The 21,628-nt window shown below is 39.2% G+C and overlaps 1 protein-coding gene and 1 long non-coding RNA gene across 5 annotated transcripts in view; one reads left to right on the top strand and one right to left on the bottom strand.

The window, feature by feature from the left end:
* nbs (nibrin) overlaps window positions 1-21,628 on the top strand; it is a 294,050-nt gene that overhangs the window by 47,025 nt on the left and 225,397 nt on the right. For 2 of the 4 annotated variants that reach the window (XM_067159644.2, XM_068231053.1), the window contains exon 2: window positions 20,055-20,188. The exons of the other annotated variants lie outside the window; for them this stretch is intronic. In XM_067159644.2, coding sequence (XP_067015745.2) covers window positions 20,055-20,188 — 134 coding nt within the window. The remainder of the gene's footprint in view (window positions 1-20,054; window positions 20,189-21,628) is intronic. 4 annotated transcript variants of the gene reach the window in all.
* The window catches only part of LOC136886829 (uncharacterized), a 116,103-nt gene that overhangs the window by 41,130 nt on the left and 53,345 nt on the right, over window positions 1-21,628 (bottom strand). Inside the window, exon 2 of the long non-coding RNA XR_010861827.2 lies at window positions 18,929-19,026. This is a non-coding gene — a long non-coding RNA (uncharacterized lncRNA). The remainder of the gene's footprint in view (window positions 1-18,928; window positions 19,027-21,628) is intronic.

Below are 21,628 nucleotides of genomic sequence, written 5' to 3'. Positions count from 1 at the left end.
CACTATCTACTTGTACGGTTTTCAGAAAGCCAAGGTGCTGGAGTTCTTTTATATGCCAGCAAATCTACTGACAAGAGACGGGACATTTTTGATCACCTTCAAGTACCACCGGACTGAGCCAGGATGGAACCTCCCAAGTTGGGCTCAGAATGCCAGTGGTCTACGGTCCGAGTTACTCAGCCTGGCTGTTTAATAATTCTTTCCGTTTATTTTTATAGGCAGATCTGTTAAAATGAAATGCAGTTTTGGTGTTTTCTTTTATTGTTTTTTGTTGCAAATTGAACCCTTGATCATGGGCCAATACACTACCACGGATCTATCAAGGAAGCTAATAAACCAGTGGATGTCTGGTACAACTGATGTTAATGCTGTAAAAATTCTGTGTATTTTCATTTCATTATTAGTATTATTATTATGATGGTGCATGGCCTCTGGAAGGGCTTGGTAGTGACCTAATAAGGATAAAATGAATGACAAAGATGTCGCTAACATCCATTCCCCAGTCTAGGGGAATTAAGAGGACAAGGAGCTTAAGATCCTGAGGACTCCCTGTGGGTGGGGGATGCAGACAAAGAATACACCCACAGTATCCCCTGCCTGTTGTAAGAGGTGACTAAAAGGGGCAACCAAGGGATGATTGTATTAGAACCATGAAACTATTTGTGATTAGTACCATAACGCGGCTAACGCCATGCGTTGCCTTTACTTGTGAGTAGTACCACTATGTTAGGTACACAATAGGTTTGTGATTAGTAGCAACAAAAGGTGAGTCTGTATGGGTTTTCCAGTAGCTGTGATTAGTACCATTGTGAGAAACACCATGGGTCTGGGCATTGCCTGTGATTAGTACCACTATATCAGCAACACCGTGTCTGCATTGCCTGTGATTAGTACCCACTGTATGAGGAACACCATGGATTTGCATTGCCTATGATTGGCGCCATAATGTGAGAAACACCATAGGTCTGCATTATCTGTGCGAAGTACAATACTTGTGAGTAGTACCATAATGTGTGGAACACCCTGAGTCTACGCTGCTTTTAATTAGTACCGCAACATGACAAATACCATGGTTCTACTTTACTAGCGATAAGTACCATTATGAGGGGCCATTTACCTAGATTTTGGACCCCTTTAGACAACAGCTTCCTCGATTCAGGATTGTGCTTTAGAAGCAGTCCCTTAGGTAATACTATTGTTTATGATAGTTTTTGGGTCAGATCCAGTGATTGTTTTAAATTCATATCCACCCATTCATTCTTCATCATCACGTTATTTTATTCTGGTCAGTAGATGATTTTGAACTTTTAAATTGTAATTACATTTCGTCCTATTTCGTACCATTAGGGGCCGATGACTTAGACGTTAGGCCCTTTTAAAAAACAAGCATCATCATCAAGATCCTGAGAATTGAACTGATGTCTGTGAAGCAAAGGCCATTGTTCTATTCCTTTAGCCACAAAGCTGGAATTTATATGCTAAACCCTAGATTAACATCTCCACTGATCAGGTGTTTAGTATTGGCAGAGGCCAGGCAAGTAACTTGCGAAACAGCCTTGACAACACAGCAGGCTTTTCGGGTGACTATTGGCTATGGCTCAAAACGCTTAAGGCTTTCCGTCTACTTTAGGCTACTGTGCTACTATTAGTCACCTTCTTTACCTGGACATTATCCTTATGTCCAAATATCTTTGTGTACCATTGAATAAATATTTCTGTCTTCTGTAAATCCTCACATATACAATACCCTTAGTCATTTTTCGATTCCTGAAGTGTCCTAACTGGAACCAATTTCTGCCTTAAAGTAGGTGTACCATTTTATTTTAATTTTATAACTGTTAGGTCCTGAATCACAAATTTTCAACTGATGGAATTTGATGGAGAGCTATCACTATTAATGGGTCTTTTGGAATGAAATAAGTAGAACTGGCCGAGTTAGCAAAGAGGATGCATTTGAATATGTTAGTAGTTAATGATGTTCAGGTAAGGGGAGATGACGGGGAAGAGATAGGAGATTATGGGATATTCTTAATAGGTGTTAAAAAGAGAAGGGCAGAGTGTGGGGTAGGACTTTTCATTAGCTTTGTTGTTTTCTTTTATTGTTTGTTGTTGAAAGTACTACTCTTGATCATGGGTATTAAATACGTAAATGAGCAAAGAGGTGGGTAAACTTGGCAGTTGGAAGAATTAGGACGAGAATTGTTTCAGTCTATTCACCATGTGAAGGTGCAGATGAGGATGAAGTTGGCAAGTTTTATGAAGCACGGAGTGTCATCATAGTCAGGGTCAACAGCATGGATAAGATAGTGCTAATGGGCAATTTCAATGTGAGAGTGGGAAATAGAACTATATGAGACTAGGATGGGTGCCAGGCTGAGTGGCTCAGATGGCTTTCTGGATCCAGGTTGACAGGTTTGATCCTGGCTCGTTGTGGTATTTGAAGGTGCTCAAATATGAAAGTCCTGTGCCAATTGATTGACTTGCATGTAAAAGAAATCCTGCAGGGCAAAATTCTGGTACTTTGGCATCTATGAGGACCATGAAAGTAATTAGTGAGACATAAAAGCAATAACATTTTAAAATAATAATAATAATAATAAAGCATGGGAAATAGAACTGCTAGACATGGGAGGGTAGGAAATCTCTTGGGAATGTGCAGGTATAGTTGGTCCGTTATTGGACGTTATAAATTTTCCAGCTAACTCATTCCTGGTTGCCAGCATTTCGCCCCAGTGTGCTAATTTGGGTTTGTCGGTTGATAAATAGCATAATTTTCAAGATTGATGGGTAGTGCATACAGAGCGCAAAGTATCTCTAGGCCTAGGATAGAGAAAGTGAAATCTGTCTTCAGATTAATAAGGGTAGAAGATCTCCAGGAAAAGGAAATTAGACAGAGTTACATGTTGTAAACAATAGACAGGAAGCAGTTTTTCAATATAGAAAGAGAGTGGGTGGCATACCATAGGGCAGGACAAATCCCAGGCACCCAGTCACCATGGCGACAGAATAAGGAAGTGTAGGTGCCTAAAATTTATGAATGAATGAAAAGATTTTGTTTCCCCAGGAAACTCATGAGATTGTTGCATTTCAATAAACATCAACAACTTCAGGTGAAAAGGGATTTAATACCATGAATCTATTTGAAAATAAATTGAGATTTTCACAGATTCTACTTTGAAATGGTTCATGTCAGTCCATTGTGCTGAGAGAATCAAAATAGTCTTTCTATATTTGTATTGTGCCCTGATATAGACAGACTATGAATCATATAATGGTGATCCGTATGAATAGCCCAGGTGTAGAAAATTTTGAACCTATTAAATCAGCAGAGGGTTATTAGACATGCTAGGAGGAGTGAATAAGAAGGAAGCAGTGATGAATGCTAAGGTGAGGTAGTAGGAAGGCAGGGATGAAGATACTTCATGGAGTAGTAAGATTATCATGGAATGCTAGTAAGGTACCTTCTGACTGAACGATAGCAATAATTCCACATACCTATAAATAAGGGATCAGGAAGGATTGCAACAACTGTCGAGGTTATACTACAGAGGTAAGCAAGTCAATTTAAGTTTGATACCTGGATCCTAAGAAATTTTGCTTGCTCCTAGATTTTCTTCTAATTAGTCCAGCACTGGCATACAGAGATGCTATAGTAGAAACAGCAAGGGAATGCCTAGGAACAGCTGCATGTAAAGATGAAAAAAAAAATGAACATCTTGGCAGTATGATATACAGTATGTGAAGGCAGCTTGTAACATAAAAAGAAGGCGTTTCATAATGGTCCCAAACAAGGACTGATGTGTACAGGGAATTGTACGTACGTTGATGATAGAAACGGAGCAAAACAAATAACTTGAATCCAAGAAGTAGTCATTGGAAGATTTCAGTAATGAGGCTTGGTTAAGTGGCAGGGAAACAGGGAAACCTTTCTGGACATTCCTAGAAAGGGAGGGAAGAAAGGAAATTAATACTGCTTTGGATAAATCAGGTGAACTCATAGTTGATCCCAGGGAATCACAGGACAGGTGGAAGGATTATTTTAAAAACCTATTTCTGTTGATGTGAACAGCTGAGCTCTTGGGGAGGAGGACAATGATGTTATTGAAATTACATTTTGAGATAGTGGAAAGGATGGGAAGTAACTCCATTGTTAAAAAGCAGCAGGAGTAGATGAAGTGGTGAAATATAGTAGGAAGACAGGGATGAAAATACTTCATGGAGTAATAAAATTATCATGGAATGCTAATAAGATACCTTCTGATTGAACAAAAGCAGTAATTGCACCTTTCTATAAACAAGGGAACAGGAAGGATTGCAACAATTATTGAAGTATTTCATTGATCAGTATACCAGGAAAGGTTTTCACTGGCATGTTTTGGATAGGAGGGTGCGATCATTGGTCGAGAGTAGTGATGTGATAATCGAATAACCTCCATCCAGTTTTTTTCCATCTTTACACACAGTTGTTCCTAGGCATTCCCTTGCTGTTTCTACTACAGCATCCCTGTATGCCACCCATTCACTTCCTATATCCTAAACCTACTTACTGTCCATTGTTTGGAACTTTTCACTAATCATATCCATGTACTTCTCTCTAATTTCATCGTCCTGGAGATTTTCTACCCTTATTCGTCTACAGACAGATTTCACTTTCTCTATCCTAGGCCTAGAGATACTTAGCTCGCTACAGATCAGATAGGGGTCTGTATCATCAAAAAATCCTCGGAAAACCGTCACATTCCTAACAGATATCCTGAATTCAAAGACTGTCATGGATCTGGTGTCCTTACCCTCCCATTTGTATGGTGAACAGCCTTATGCTTGAAGAATATATTTGTAACTGCTAATCCCATACTAGCACAGAAGTCCAGCAAATGCTTCTCATTCGTATTAGCCTCCATATCTTCCCCACATTTAAAAATCACTCTTTCGTATCCTGTAGTTCTATTTCTAACTCTCCCATTGAAATCGCCCATTAGCACTATCCTATACTTGTAGTTGACCCTGTCTACAATGTCACTCAATGCTTCATAAAACTTGTCAACTTCACCCTCGTCTGCACCCTCACATGGTGATTACACTGAGACATTTCTCATCCTAACTCCTCCAACTGCCAAATCTACCCATATCATTTGCTCATTTACATGCCTAACAGAACCTATGTTGCGTGAAATAGTATTCCTGATGAACAGTCCTACCCCACACTCTGCCCTTCCCTTTTTTAACACCCATCAAGTACATTTCTTTAATCTCGTATCTCTTCTTCGTTATCTCCCCTTACCCGAATATTGTTAACTCCTAATACATCCAGATTCATCCTGTTTGCTGACTCAACCAGTTTTACTTTTTTCCATAAGCCGCATTAATATTGATAGCTCCCCATCAAATTCCATTTTGTTCACCAAGTTGTTTTCAAGGAGTCCCTTGCCTGTCGAATGGGAGTGGGACTGTGTTACTCTTATAAGTCCGAGGCTTGCTTAAACATTCTGAGCCTGCTCAGTGAAAATTCTGTGAAGCAGGATCCTACCCTTACTTACACATAGTCCAAGTAAGGATCTCTCCTTTAACGGGTTAGGGACCAGCGATCGATTGTATAGTCCTAGCTGCCTGAGTACAAGGAGGGCCATGACTCAGAATATGCCTGAGGTGCCCACTCCTATTCCATAGTAACTGGTATTCTGGCTCTCAGGACCACTTATAGGTTACTCAGCTATTGCCCATGGTTTACAAATTGGGACATGACTACAGTAACCAACACCATGAACCACAACTGAAGAACAGTTTTTTAAAATTTTAATAAACCTTGTACATTTTCAGTAATCAACTGTTACAACAGGCAGTGAGAACTTTGAGTGAATTTTAAGCCATAAACACACAAGAGTGTAAAGAAATACTGTACTATATACATACATAGAGTGTAAAGAAATACTGTACTATATCCATACATAGTATTTCATGTTACTGAAAACTACTGTGTCATCTAAAGCCTGGTCTTAGCTTAAGTTTAGAGAAGCTGAAGAACAATTAGAAATTCAACGACTGGAAATTAGTTGGTTAGAAAGGAGGAGTTAGTTATATTGAAGGCATGGTACTAATCACATAGATGAAGAAATTGGAAAAAGTGAAGAATAGTAGGTAACAGGTTTGACCAAAAATACTGCTTCCGATTGAGATAGTTGATTAAAATTCTTGGAAAGCTGCGGTATGCAACTGATGAGCCCATGTCATACTGGGGAAAAACAGAGGTAATTTTTGATGATTGAGTTTTCTGAATTTTATGTAGGTAACAGGTTTGTTCTTGCTGAAGGCCTATTTCAAGAGATGGATACCTGACCTGACTCATGTTGTGCTTTCATCTAAATAACCTTGTGGTAGATGAAAAATAAAACATCAGTCTTACCAACAGAACACTTCAACCTGTCTGGTTCCCAAAGTATGTTATAGTGCCCCAAGATTGAATATTAGCAATCTGCCAACATTGATTAATTACTGGAACAATTAGGTCCATTGCAGTTCAGTTGATCCCATCACTGGGAGATGCCACCTGATTAGGGTAAACATACTATTCTCACTGAGCAGTTTGCTCTGTGGTTCAAGTCTCATGGCTGTGAACTTTCATTCAGAAGATGGTGAGTTTGAACCCCAGTCACCCCCCTGTGGGTGGGGGATGCAGATGAAGAATACACCCACGGTATCCCCTGTCTGTCGTAAGAGGTGACTAAAAGGGGCCCCAGGGGCTCTCAATTTGGTAGCGTGGTTTGGCGAAAACGGGGCCCTTAGCTGAGTCCTGGCATTGCTTCCATGTACTTGTGTCAGGCTTCTCACTTTTATCTATCCTGTTCGACCTCCTTTGGTCAACTCTTGTTCTCTTCTGACCCCTACGCTATTAGGTTTCCGAGGGCTAGGGAGTTGTTAATTTTTACGCTCTTTGTGGCCCTTGCCTTTCTTTGTCCGTTACTTCATTTTTTGAAGCAACAGCTCCCTTCTTTTTTTCTTTTTTTCTCTGTCTATCCCCTGTGGGTGGGGGACGCAGACAAAGAATACACCCACGGTATCCCCTGCCTGTTGTAAGATGCGACCAAAAGGGGCGACCAAGGGATGATCGAATTAGAACCATGAGACTACTTGTAATTAGTACCACCACACGGGGAACACCATGGGTCGCTTTTACTTGTGCGTAGTACCACTATGTTAGGTACAAAATAGGTTTGTGATTAGTAGCCACAGAGTGCGTTGCCGGCTTTTACAGTACCTGTGATTAGTACTTACAGTACCTGTGATTAGTACCACTATATGAGCAACACCATGGGTGAACAACACCATGGTTCTGGCTTGCCTATGATTAGTCACCACTCTATGAGGAACACCACGAGATAGTACGAGTCCCTGTGGTTAGTACACTTCTGTGATGAACACCATAGGTTTGCGTTGCCTGTAAATGGTGCCGCAATGTGTGAAACACCATAGGTCTGTATTACATGTGCAAATTTCATTACCTGTGAGTAGTACCATAATGTATGGAATACCGCAAGTCTACGCTTCTTTTGATTAGTACCGCAACATAACAAATACCATGGTTCTAATTTCCTAGCGATAAGTACCATTATGAGGGGCCGATGAGTTGGATTTTGGACCCCTTTAGACTGCAAGCATCATCATTCAGTAGTATGCTTTAGAAGCAGTCCCTTGGTCAGTAATACTCTTGTTTTACGTCAGTTTCTGTGAATGTGAGGCATTGCGAATTGGATCCACTGATTGTTTTAAATTCATTTCCATCCATTCATTCTTCGTTCTCACGTTTTGAGTTCTGGTCAGTGGAGGATTTTGGACTTTTAATTTTTCATTACAGTTCGTCTCATATCATACCATTAGGGGCTGATGACCTAGATGTCAGGCCCCTTTAAACACCAAGCATCATCATCATCATTTTGTAGCATTATGAGACGATGACCTAGATGTTAGGCCCCTTTAAACGACAAGCATCATCATCATCATCATGAATCCCAGTGTTGGCAGTCCTGAAAATGGTTTCCCTGGGTTTCCCATTTTCAAACCTGTTTTCATAAGATCTGGCAGACTCGGTGGAACATAAAACAACTAGCAAAGATGAAAAGTAAAAATACTATTCTCGTTATTACAAAGAGTGGAAATCTGCAGCTACCCTTACTAACATTGGATAGTTGGTTATAAAGTCAGTAGTATCTGAGGTTAGAGATTGGTTAATTCTGTCATTGTCAGCATTACTGGCAGTAATGATTAGGTTAGCATTTGTGACTCATGGTCACAGTATTTATAATACGTATTATCTCTGCATTTCTCATTATCTTTGACACTATGAGATTTGTCCCTTGTAAGGTCTTTGGAGGAGGTGGTTGGGTATTGCTGAGATGCTTGGGCAAGTTTCCTAATTGGTTATTTTCCTTTCTGTCACGTGAATGGCTGGATTTTGATTGTTAACTCTTATAATTATGTTGCGTGGTCATTTGTTACTTTATGGGCCTGTGAAGGAAAGGTGGAATTTTGAGTGTGATTTCTGCCACTTTTTTAGTCTTATTTCAAAAGTTTCTTGTGTAGTACTTCCTTTGGAACCTGTCCATCAAGTTCACTAAATTATATTTACAATTTTAAAAAGAACAAGGATGGAAGCTATCAGTTTCAGTGGGGATATTGAGTAATTGTGGAACTCTTTGAAAACCAACATAAAGAGGGGGACAGGATGGTGTTAAATGATGATTATTTATGTGTGTTTGAGTTGTTATATATTACTGGAACTTCCTATGGATCATGCTGGGAGAATCATTGTGTGTTGGCACCCTCAATAGCGCTCAGTGTCATAGGATGCCTGGATGGATGAGCGGGGCAGTGAGTGACGTCATGTTCGTTGCTACACCAATTACCCACACTGTATTTCTTTTGAAAAATGCTGTTTCCTAAGTTCATCAAAGATTAGTTGACTTCTTCAACAGTTTCATTACTAATGTGAAGGGACAGTTATATTCTTCTAATACCTTAATGGCTGATTAATGTGCACATGAAATTGCAACGAATTTGAGTCAGAGGCCATCTTTGCTGAACACTTCTTTTAATTTCCTAATAGAATACCTTCTTTAGGTTGAAGATCTTCAACTATTGGTTGTATTAACTCAAAATTGTCAGCATAGTCATCTGCAGCTTTGAGCCATGTTGCTCAATTTATGATTAGCGAAGGTGGGAGTTGCGCTCTCGTGCAAAATGTTTTTCCTTGTGTAACTGGATATACTCTCGTGACTGTAGAAGTCATTGACTTTCACTTTATGAGAAAAAAATCGTCCTGTTTTGGTGACTCAACATCTGTGTACTACACACGTGACTTGCATCATTTTAGGATATAATATCCCAGGGTGCAACATCTGTGCAAGACATGATTTTGTGCGGTGACAGATAGCCTCAAGAGTTTGACTGCAATATTGAAAAATGCAACAAATGCTTATCAGTGGTTGGTAAAGATGATTTGTGCCTCTGTTCTTGCTCTCCTAATATTCCAAACACAAAGTTAATTACAAATCTTTGTTCTTCATCTGTCGTTTCATCAAGCGAAACCCAAATGTATTTTCCACCAACCAATTTAACTTTTTCCCTAATGTCACTTTTACAACTCAGGAATATTATTTTTCCTAATTGTTGATTTTTCTGGGATTGATTTTTTCATATACTCCTAAGTTATAATTCTTTAACTTAGCCACTGTATGTTTACTGAGACAAATACTTTTTACAGATCTTCAATGAATTTTCTTTGCACTGGACCAGATATAGATACAAGAAGTTGATGCTTTTTTGTCAGATTGATCTCTTTCAGTTCATTGTGTTTCATCATTTGAAAATGTTTTTTGAACTTGATGTCTTCTAGTTGTGGTCCCCTTCGTGATACAATATTTGCAAAATAGAACACTTCCATCTGCTGGGAATTCTTGAAACTTCAAAACTTACCTTAAGCATTGTAAGTTAAGTTGAAGCAGCACAGCACTTTACAAAGAAGTATCATAAAGTTTTAACGATCACCTTTAAGAAAAAGAAAGATAGAAATTTGCTTTGATTTGTAGTTCTTAACTCTTCTCTGCATAGTCACCATCCAGATTTACACATTTTTCCAGTGTTTCTTGAACCTCTGAATACAGTTATTGTGGAAGTTTGCAGATTGTGCTTAAAACCACTCTTCCACTTCAAGAATGACATCATTTATGTTGTCAAATCATCCACCCCACTATGGATTTTTCATTTCTGGGAATAAGAAAAAGTCACGTGGTGCAAAATTGGGAAAATAAAGTGGATGCTGCAAAATCTCAAACCACATGCCCTTGCTTTGTCAATTGTAACTTGAGATGAGTGAACTGGTACATTGCCAGCTAGAAGACGAATGCCTCTGGAGAGCATACTATGTCTTTTTAAAATTTTATATTTTGCTTGTCCAGAAAATTGCTGTAGCATGCACCAGTGATGATTTGTCCCTTTGCAGGGTAATCTGTGAGAATGACTCCTTGATTGCCCCAGAAAACTGACAGCATGACCTTCCCAGCTGACTTTTGCATCTTTGTCTTTTTGGTGGGAGGGGAATTGATATGCTTCCAATGCATGTTCATGGTTTTGGTCTCTGGATCATACTGATAGATTCAGTCTGGTTACCAGACGACCAAAAAATCCTCTTCATCCTGTTCCAACAGTGTCATCATTTGTCTTGAAAGGTCATGCTGTATTTCTGGAAAGGGGTTAGAAAACCTGACACAGATATGCAGTTTGTTATGAATAATTTTCAACACACTACCATAACTGAGACCAGTGTCATTCATGATCATTTGGATGCATCTCATCATGAATTTGCCACGCATCATTACCCTTCAAATGGAGGAACTTTGTTACGCTGTAAGCCTCAATCGCCTCCACCTTACACTTCAGTCACTTCCGGCACAATTGAGGGGTGTAGATGCAAAATTCACATTCTCGAATGCTTTGAGGTATTGAGTTATGCATATAACCATGTTCGTCCTCTAAAGGCGCATCGAACTGTGATGGTAGTTAAAACCAAAATGCACATTATAAGACTTAAAAAAATACTGAATGGAGTTTTGAAACAAGTCACATTATCAAACAGATGTTTTGCAGCAAAATTCACTCTTTCTCCATTCCAACCAGTCTGAGAGCGTGTGGTGCGCCCAGGGCATCATGGGATTGTCTTCACTCTGTTGATGTTTTGTTCACCTCACTCCTAGCATTAACCTCTCAGTTTACGCAGCAGGTTTTTAATTAATTAATCTTTTATTATTATGGCTGGGGGCCTGCAGGAGGATTGTTCTGACAAAAACTAAAGCAAAGGACGTACTTGTTAGGGGAGAGAACACATACAAGTTAGACCTTGCAGCTTCCAAATCTCTAACCAAGCCAGGGAAACTGCTTTTTAACATGAGTCCTAATGTTATTCCTGCGTCAAACACAACAAAGGAAACCAAGAAGGTTGATGTCAACAACTTGTTGACGAAACATTATGAGGACCACTGGAGAGATAACGAGGAGTTGCTATTTTACAAAAACATTATTGATGGGGCTGATGACACTGAAGAAGAGGAACCAGTTTGTGAGTCGATTGAAGAAGTCATTGTCATTAATATGTAAAACCTGTAGTCTACTATAAAGTTTCTAACATTTTAGATATTAAAATTTGTTCTTTTCTTAATGCTTTTTGTTTCTTTTTTGCTAACCCAACCTATAACAGCATACCAACCGACGATATTTTCTTTGGTCCATTTTCAAAGTTAAAACGTTTTGCTTCATAACTTACATTATCCATGAGTTTGTTGCAAAACTCACAGGACCACAGTTTTGTTCATAACTCACATTGTCTGAATTTTACTTTAAAATTACAAAAGAGCCCTCTTTAAACAAAGCTTTGCAGTGTGGGCAAACAGTTCATATTGAAACAAACTTGTTAAAAAAGAAAAAAGTATGATACCATGGCCTTCAACAATAAACAGTTTTTTACCTTTTTCCAAAAGTTTGGAAAAGTGGAGAATGTGAGTTTTGCATCTATACCCCTCAATTTGTAAAATAAAAATAAAGGACACTGTACCGGAGGTACACCCACCCCGCACATTTAAATTAAGCGCCTTGGAGAGTGCCATCTAAAATATAAAACATGCAACAACTAGTGCAAGAAGTTTGAACATTTCTCAACAGATGTCGCTACTATAAACTCATGTTTACGAGTGAAGATGGGGTGAAGATGAGCTATTAAAATTCTAGAGTAAGTTTGTATGTAGCCTAAAGGTTTCCTAAACTGGAATGTTTAGCATTTGTTTTTGTTTTTTTGATTTTCAAAAGTTTTCAACACTTCTATCTCTTCCCGCCAATTCGAGGCGTTGACGTATCAAAAATTTTGTACATTTATTTATTCACCAATGAGAAAATTTTGGTATTTGATTATCCAGTGAGAATTGGGGGTGTGTCAGGGCCTTAGCCCGGAGTTTTCTGGAACTTTCCCCTATAAAAGCTGGCACATTTTTGGACTAGGTTGTCTTAGTGATCGCGCCTCGTCCATCTTTGAGAGGTCCACCAGCTCAAGGTAATGGCAGATCCTGATAAAAATATGATAGTCTTTCAAAGCTAGCTCGAAGGGAAGGTTTCATATATTTAGTATTGTAACTTTATTTTCTAAAATGTAAATTTCAAACTCTAAATGTAATTTCAAACTAGTCGAAAGAACTTATCTGAAATCAGGGAATAGAGAGTGATGTACCCTCTCGTATTCATTTTCAACTTGATTTTGAGGTGACTATGACTTTGTAATATTTTCTTTCTTGTAATTTCTGCAACTTAAATATTTTTCTCCATCTAGTCACCTCCGTAGTACAGGCTTAACCTCTGTAAGGTCAGACTACAAGACCAAATAGGGTTTTATGAATCTAATGTAAATTTTAAGGAGTGCAAGTGTCTGCCTCCTCATCATTTTAACTTTTGGGCCAGTAACTTTAACCTTTTGTTTTTACCAAAGGCCTTGAAGAATGGGTACTTGCTAACCCTGTTAAACTCTATTTCATTCTTTTCAGGGTAAAGATATGAGACAGTTGAGCATTTAAGACGGTGAATACTGTTTGATTTTGTAAAATGTAGGTTGTACCTTTGATAGGCCTGGACATTTTTGATGATAGAGTCCTAAGTGTAAATTGATAGAGCAATAACACTCTTCCAGTTGATGTAAAAGAAATTGGGAGACCCGTCTCCTTGACTGTTTGTTAATGGGAGCAGTTATGCTCATGTAAAATTGGTAATTAGGGATCTGCAAGCTTAAGCATGATAATTTCTTATTAGTTGATTGTTCTGATTTTCTAAAAGTTGTTACCTAGCTTGTGAGCTAAATTTTGGTACCTGAATTTGTAAAGTCTAACTTTTTAAAAGAAAAGAAAAAAAAAAAAGAGAAAGAAGTATAGCTATAATTTTAAAGTTTTAAATTAATCTTCTGACTGTTTTATATCCACTCATTCATGTCCACACCTTCTTTCACCTCTGCGTTCCATACACTCCTCGGAACGGACACAGTGAGCTGACTTTTTGAATATCATGCACTCAGGGACCAGTGTTGACACTGGCAAAATATCTTCAATGTGTCATAACAACTTCCATCCAAGCTGAAACTGAGAAAATCTAATGGTGCACGGAAGGAAATTGTATTCACAAAAGAGGAAAGAGTCAACTTCGTTGTGAGCAAAATTCTATGGCTTACAGTAAAGAAGCCTTTCACCCACACACTGACCTGGTTTTTAGCCATTACAAAGACAAAATACATTTCGGATGGGAAAGCTGTCTTTTCGTTTCCAGGGCACGTGTGGCTCATGAAAACCTTGTCTGCCAAGGCAACTTCTGCCAAGCTGTAGATGTACGAGTGGCATATGGTCAGTGTGGTGACTCTTCAGCTGTATTGCTTGTCTTTCATAGACTGGGTCCAATGTCCCATGTGAAAAAGAATCCATGGTTTATCTCACAAGGCTGATTGAACCCCATTCCTGCCCTCAGACCGAGATTGGAACTTGTAGATGAGCTGGGAATAGAACCTGGGGCCTCCAAGTGAGATACAGAGACATTACCTCTACCACCATGAGGCTGCCCCTGGTATAAAAGCACAGTTAAAACTAGTAAAAAGGAACTGAATTGCTGGATAAAGGTGCCATTGGATCCAATGCCTTTAGACTCTATATTAAGTTGGATGAGCAGGGCCAGGATTTTGTTGCCCTAAAAAGGATAAAGGAATTCTCAGATGTCCTAAAAACTAACAAAAATGACCTAAAACACCAACTGTTTGTTGTTAAAAACTAAACAACAGTAAAACATGCTCAAAATGGAACCGCAAGAGACCAATTTTATTTTTCTGAATTAGACAAGATTCCGCATTACACAAAACATCAGGATTTTTGCCTCAAAATAGTAAACAGGAAATTTAAATATTACTTAGAGCTTATCTTTATTTGCCTACACATGATGCCCGGCTATCCAGATTGATGTACGTAGTACACCGATTTGTTAATTATTAATATTCATCATCATCATTGTCCCACTCCAGTCGCTCGGGTGTAGTTAACAAGCCTCCACCACTCTTTTCTGACCTTCCACTTTTCCTGCTCCATTACTTCCACCACATCCAATCCAGTTTCTCTAATGTCCTTCCAAATCTGATTCATTCACCTTCTTCGTGGTCTTCCAACTTGTCTCTTTCCCTTAACTTCTCTTTCCAATTCCTATCTTGCTACGCGTTCCTTTCCCATTATTTTTACATGTCCAAACCATCTCAGTCTTGCTTTCTGTATGTTCTGTACTAATGGTTCTATATTTAGCTCTTCTCTGATTTTAATATTTTGAATTCTATCTCTTCTTGTCTTTTTTACTGATGTGCTTAAAATTTTCATTTCTACTGCTTGGGTCTTACTATCTTGTCTTTTATTAGTTACCAGCGTTTCTAGTCCGTGTGTTACAACTGGTTTGAAATACTGTTTATGTAATGTTAATTTTGTTCTCTTGGGTTCTTTGTCATCCCATAAAAGCTCTCTGACTTGATGATAAAATGTAGTACCTTTACTTATTCTGTTATTAATTTCAGGATTGATTTCATTACTTCCATTAATAATGCTACCCAGATATGTAAACTGTTCTACATTCTCTAACCGTTCTCCATTTATGTTCACTTGGCTTCTATTTTAATCTTTTCCACAGTGCATGACTACAGTTTTCTTTTTACTAATTACCATTCCAAACTCCTTCAGATTTTCATTCCAAATGTCCAGTCTCCTTTGTACTTCCTTAATTCCCTTTCCCCAAATCACCACGTCATCTGCAAATACCAAAGCATTCACTTCATCACTACTGATACTCTGTTTGACACGTTTTATGATTTCATCCATCAATATAATAATTAATAATGGCGAGAGTGCACTTCCTTGCTTGAGAGCTTTTTTGTATAAAATGTTACAGAGTCACCACTCCCCACTTGTACACTGCTTTTACTCTCATGATACAACATTTTTATCTTGTTAATTTATGATTTTGGTACATTCTTTTTCAGTAGGCATTCCCATATAGGTTTTCTCTTAACTGTACTCTGAGCTTTTTCCAAATCCAAAAAAATGAAGATGAATTCCGTGTTCCTTTCCAGATGTTTTTCCATTATCGTTTGCACTGTAAATATAAAGTCTATCGTTGATCTATTTGATCTAAAGCCATATTGTTCTTCCTCTGACTGTGTTTCTATTATATCCCTCAGTCTTTTTTGTCTGTGACTTTCTCCATTATTTTTACCCCTCTATACCTCTATAATTTTCACGTTTCTTCCTATTTCCTTTTTTGAACAGTGGTACAATGCTTCCTTGTTGCCAATCTTCAGGTATGCTTTCATTCTTCCATATCCTTCCATTACTGCACTTTATTATTACATACAGCGTGATGCACAGTATATCATTTTGGCACTATGACAACACTGTATTATACTATTTCGGAACACTGGATGTACGCTGCTTAAACTTATTTCCATCATAAAACTCTGTACAGTACTTCACAACACTAAGCTTTCTTCCACAGATCAAACAAAGAACCCCCTGTGGGTGGGGGACGCAGACGAAGAATACACCCACTGTATCCGCTGCCTGTTGTAAGAGGTGACTAAAAGGGGTGATGACATTAGAACTACGAGATTACTTGTGATTATGTGCGGAATACCATGGGTCAACTTTACTTGTGACTAGCACCATCTTGCAAGGAAAACCATGGGTCTATATTATATAGGAGCAGTACCATTATGTGAGGAACACTATGGGTCTGTGATAGAGGTCATCGTGTGTGTTCCACTGTTCGGTTCCACTCTGTGCAGAATGGGTCGGCATTATCTATGAGTAGTGCCACTTTATGAGAAATACATAGGTCTACGTTGCCTGTGGTCAGTATTACTATGTGAGAAACACTGCGGGTTTGGCTGTTGCCCATGATTTGTCCCACCATGTGAGGAAAATCATTTGTCTGCATTGCCTGAGAATTGTATTATTATGTGAGGAACACCATGGGTTTGTATTGCCTGTGGGTATTTCTGTAATGTGTGATACACCGTGGGTCTGCATTGCCTATGATTAGTACCACTATGTGAGTGACGCCAGGAGTATATGTGGTCTGTGATTAGTTCCACCAAGTAAGGAACACCATGGGAATACCGGCACCCGTGATTAGTCCCACTGTGTGAAGAGTACCATGGGTCTGCATTTCTTGTGAGCGGTGTCCTTATGTGCAAAACACCATGGGTTTGTTTTACCTGCGAGTGGTGCCATTGTGTGTGACATACCATGGGTCTACATTACCTGTGGTTAGTACACCGTGGTTCTGCTTTACTAGTGAATAGTACACTTGTGAAGGGCCAGTGACCTGGATTTTGGACCCCTTTGAATAACAAACATCATTCCAGTAAATAAGATATTGTGAATTGGATCCACTGATTGTTTTTGTTTCATGATCATTTTCTTGTCACCATTCGTTTTAGATTCTAGTCAGTTTGAAGTTTCAATTTGCATTTCGTTACGCCTCATACCATTAGGGGCCGATGACCTATTTAAACAAAAAAACATCATCACCGTCATCATCATCATCAAACAAAGAAACTCGTTTCCTCTTCTTCCTAATCATGTCTTTCTGAATGCAGTCCTGAGCTGAATACATTCGTTCAAGAAGAGTGCAAGAGTTAGTAATGGCAAATTGTGTTACGTCACAAAAGCTCTGTTGGCCTGTTCGTGAGTTCGGATCTTGTTTTGATCTTCATATTCTTGCTCGTCTCCTTCCATCTCCTCCTCTTGCTTGGCTTGGCCTTTCTCACTGCTAGAAAGACTGTAGCTGATTTGAAAATGTGATGTGTTGCAAGTTATTCATCACTTCAAATGTTCTCTACCTCAGGGAACGTTTCTTGCTTGATACAAGTTGGACATTGCCGATGCGTTTTCAGGCACTTCATTCATCCCCGCAATCCGTACCATCACTCTCTCCAAACATGTGCATCAGTTTGTCCAAACAATGACATTGATCATAGCAGCACCAGAAATGCACAAATATTGTATGTAGGACTACATCAGTTCCTACTATTTTTTGTATTGTACAAGTAGATTTTAAAGACTACTTTCATTTTTCGTTTCTGTTTCAGCGTTGAGATTCCGCATTGTACAAAAGTAAGAACATTATAATGCCGTAAGCTTTGCTGGGACCAAGAAAATATTCCGTAGTGGACAAGTTTCCGCTTCATTCAAGTTTCGCTTTGAGCACGTTTTACTATGCATACATTTCTAGGTATGCACAATGTATGTTTGTTGAGTAGTCAGCCCAAAGGCCAGTCGGATCCTCAACAGCTCCATCTATAGATGTCATAGATGGCCCCCTGAAATGTATGCACCAAACAACCCTATGAGCAACATTTTTGCACTGTGCATAACAGGGACTGGCTGCATAAGAAATGGCATTACTAGCATTGCACATACCTCGGTCACCGGGCGAGTTGGCCGTGCGCGTAGAGGCGCGCGGCTATGAGCTTGCATCCGGGAGATAGTAGGTTCGAATCCCACTATCGGCAGCCCTGAAGATGGTTTTCCGTGGTTTTCCAGTTTCACACCAGGCAAATGCTGGGGCTGTACCTTAATTAAGGCCACGGCCGCTTCCTTCCAACTCCTAGGCCTTTCCTATCCCATCGTCGCCATAAGACCTATCTGTGTCGGTGCGACGTAAAGCCCCTAGCAAAAAAAAAAACAAACATACCTCAGTCACTCACTTTCATATTGTCAAAGCCAAGGGTCCAGACTTAGACAGGTCATTGAAAGTAACAAATTTGTTCTAGCTAGAAGACACAGTGCACAGTGAACAGTAGGTCTCACCAGTAAAGGCTTGAATGCACAATATTCATGGCTTATACTTTTTGTAATTCTTGCATTACAGTCTTTGTTTTACTTAGAAACGAAGTGTGCAAAGATCTGTAGGTCGTAATTCATTTGACATGTAGTCCTGAAAAAAAGAAATGATCTGAGAATGAAAGAACTTTCCTGTAATATTTACCTCAGCTTGCATTGCAGTAGATTACTGTGACCATGAGTACTTTCCCTCCTGTTGACATTCTGAATACTGTGTACATGTTTGTCGTGACAGATTTATTGAACAGTGAATCTTTTTTCTGCTACCACTTTCACTGAAATTCAGCACATACTTTACAAAACAGTATTTCACCATCTGTAAAAAAAATCTTCAAATTCAGAGAAAATTTGTCTCAGGTGACCTGCCTAGAATGGTTTACCTGTGGCATTTTAACACACTCGAAATGGTTACATGCAATGGACACCCATGCTGTACAACCAAACTGATGTGAAGCAACAATGAAATGAACGCACACTGGCAGAAATACCTGACTGATGATGTCGCACTGTGAATGCCTCCCAGTGTTGAAATGATAAACGCTTAGTTCTTAGTCATCCTCTGAAGGTCATCCAAGAACAGCCTAACCTGTTAACAAACAGAAGTAAGGCATGTACAGAGTTATGTACACAGCTTAAGTAAGTGAAAAAATTGCATTCATTTCGAATTCATAGGTAGAGAAACTGGTTGGATGATGACATAAAAGATGGATGCATATTTAAAAATCACCAATAAGAAAAAACAAATATCTGATTAAAAATGGCAACAAAAAAAAAAAAAGACCTAAAATATAATACAAACACAGCAACAATTACTTAATAAATATTCATTGCTGTAAACTGGGAACCATGAATAGGATTAAGTTAGCAATATAACAGTGCACCATTTAAAAAATTATGCAGTATCAAAATCTGGGTCCTGGTGATGAAACATAACTTGCTTCACTCTGGGGAATGTTACAAGCAAATATCCAGCTACTACTACTACGGATCACCGAGCGAGTTGGCTGTGCGGTTAGGGGCGCGCACCTGTGAGCTTGCATTCAGGAGATAGTGGGTTCGAACCCCACTGTCGGCAGCCCTGAAGAGTGTTTTCCGTGGTTTCCTATTTTCACACCAGGCAAATGCTGGGGCTGTACCTTAATTACGGCCACGGCCGCTTCCTTCCGATTCCTAGCCCTTTCATATCCCTTCGTCGCCGTAAGACCTATGTTGGTGCGGCGTAAAGCCGGTTGTAAAAAAAATACTACTATGGACGATCCTTTCAGGTTGGAGAAATGGTGACGAATAATAGTTGCACTCGTAGAATTCCAGGCTCTATATGATAAGAGAGACAGAAAAGTTATTTTAAAGATGGTCTTGAGTGTACTATAGTACAGCCAAAAGATTGAGATGTGTAAAGCTTGTGGTTGTCAGTTCATTGTTGGAATTTTTGATTGGTGCTCTGGACTTCGAAGTGGTTCAAAGGGAATATTTTCATAAGACTTTGTTACAAGAAATTTTGAATTTTAAAAATAATTTTCTTTGTATGACTAGCTGTGTAGTGTCAATACGTGATGTGATTGAAGGTGCAAGCTGTTGTGATGGTGCGGTGGTTGATTGTTATTGTTTTTTCAGGTGAAACACATTACTTAGTTCCTGGAAAAGAACATATTATTGGTCGAAAAGATGGTGATGTTGTTCTTGCTGATGATCAATCCATTAGTAGGAAGCATGCCATTATCTCAGTGAATCATCCTAGTGAGAACTGGGTATGTATTAATGTATTTTTTTAAGTTGGGTTATTGATTGACCTTAATAAAAAATTTGGATATTGCGAGGATGCACTTTGGAGTCATTCCATGTCAAAGCATCCACAACGTTGTGACCATCAGTAGAGTGATCATGTTATATACAATGTGTGTTGAACTATACTTGGGGAAAATATTAGTTTATAGGAAGGGGAGTTAGGGATTGGAATAACTTACCAAGGGGGATGTTCAATAAATTTCTTTGCAATCATTTAAGAAAAGGCAAGGAAAACAATGACAGAATCTGCCACCTGTGCAACTCTCCTAAATGCAGATCAGTAGTGAGTGATTGATTGATTGATTGATTGATTGATTGATTGATTGATTGATTGAACTGGCCGAATACTTACTATTAGGTATAATTAAGTTATAGACGATAAATGATAAGTCCATGTTTCCTTAAGAAACTAAAAAGAATTTTTATTAACATTTACAGTTCAAAAAGTTAAGGGAACATGTTTTTGAACATATGCCATGCTCCACAAAACAATACCTCACATCCAGGTATTTTACCAACTAAACCTTTATTCTTTACCGTTGAAGTATATAAAATAACATTGATGGATTCGCGTTCATTTTCAGAACACAAATGGAAATGTCTAAATAGGGGTGAAAACAAAGTGAGAACAGTCCTCCAGGGTGGATTTTTATCACAGTTGGAGAGCTTCAGTATGGTGTATGACCTCCTCGAGCATTATCACAGCTTGGCACCTACGTGGCATGCTCCGTATAAGTCAGTGGAGGTCACGTTGCGGTAACAGGTCCCATTCTTCAATGAAAGCCGGTTCGAGGTCTTGGAGAGTCTGTGGTGAAACAGGACGCTCACAAACACTTCTGTCAAGCCTAAGATCAGGACTCGCTACTGGCCATTCCATCTCTTGAATGTCCAGTTCTCGCAAGGCAGCTCTTGTGATGTGCGCTACATGAGCCCTGGCATTGTCATGCACGAGTACGAATTCAGGGCCAAGACCATATGCAGCAACCAACACATGCTGTTGCAGTATCTGCTCGATGTACCCCACAACGGTAAGAGTACCATGGACGATGACAAGATTCGTACGGCCATCAATATTGATGCCACCCTACACCATCACAGAACCATATCCGAATCGGTCGCCTTTCTGAACAGCATTTGCCTTGTACTGCTCACCACAGCGTCTCCATACATGTTGACGTCCATCACGCTGTGTCAAGGGAAATCTGGATTCGTCTGTGAATAACACAGGTCTCCATTGGCGAAGTTGCCAGTTGACGTGGGTACGGGCAAACAGAAGGCGAGCTGCGCGATGTTGCGTTAAACGGGGCACTCAAACAGGACGTCTGGGTTGTAATGACACTTCTCTTAACCTGTTCCTTACTGTCTGGTCAGACACCATGACTCCAGTGACCCTCAGAAAGTCT

This window comes from Anabrus simplex, chromosome 1 (genome assembly GCF_040414725.1).
Source record: "Anabrus simplex isolate iqAnaSimp1 chromosome 1, ASM4041472v1, whole genome shotgun sequence".
Classification (NCBI taxonomy): Eukaryota; Metazoa; Arthropoda; class Insecta; order Orthoptera; family Tettigoniidae; genus Anabrus; species Anabrus simplex.
This window is presented reverse-complemented; position numbering and strand designations above follow the sequence as displayed.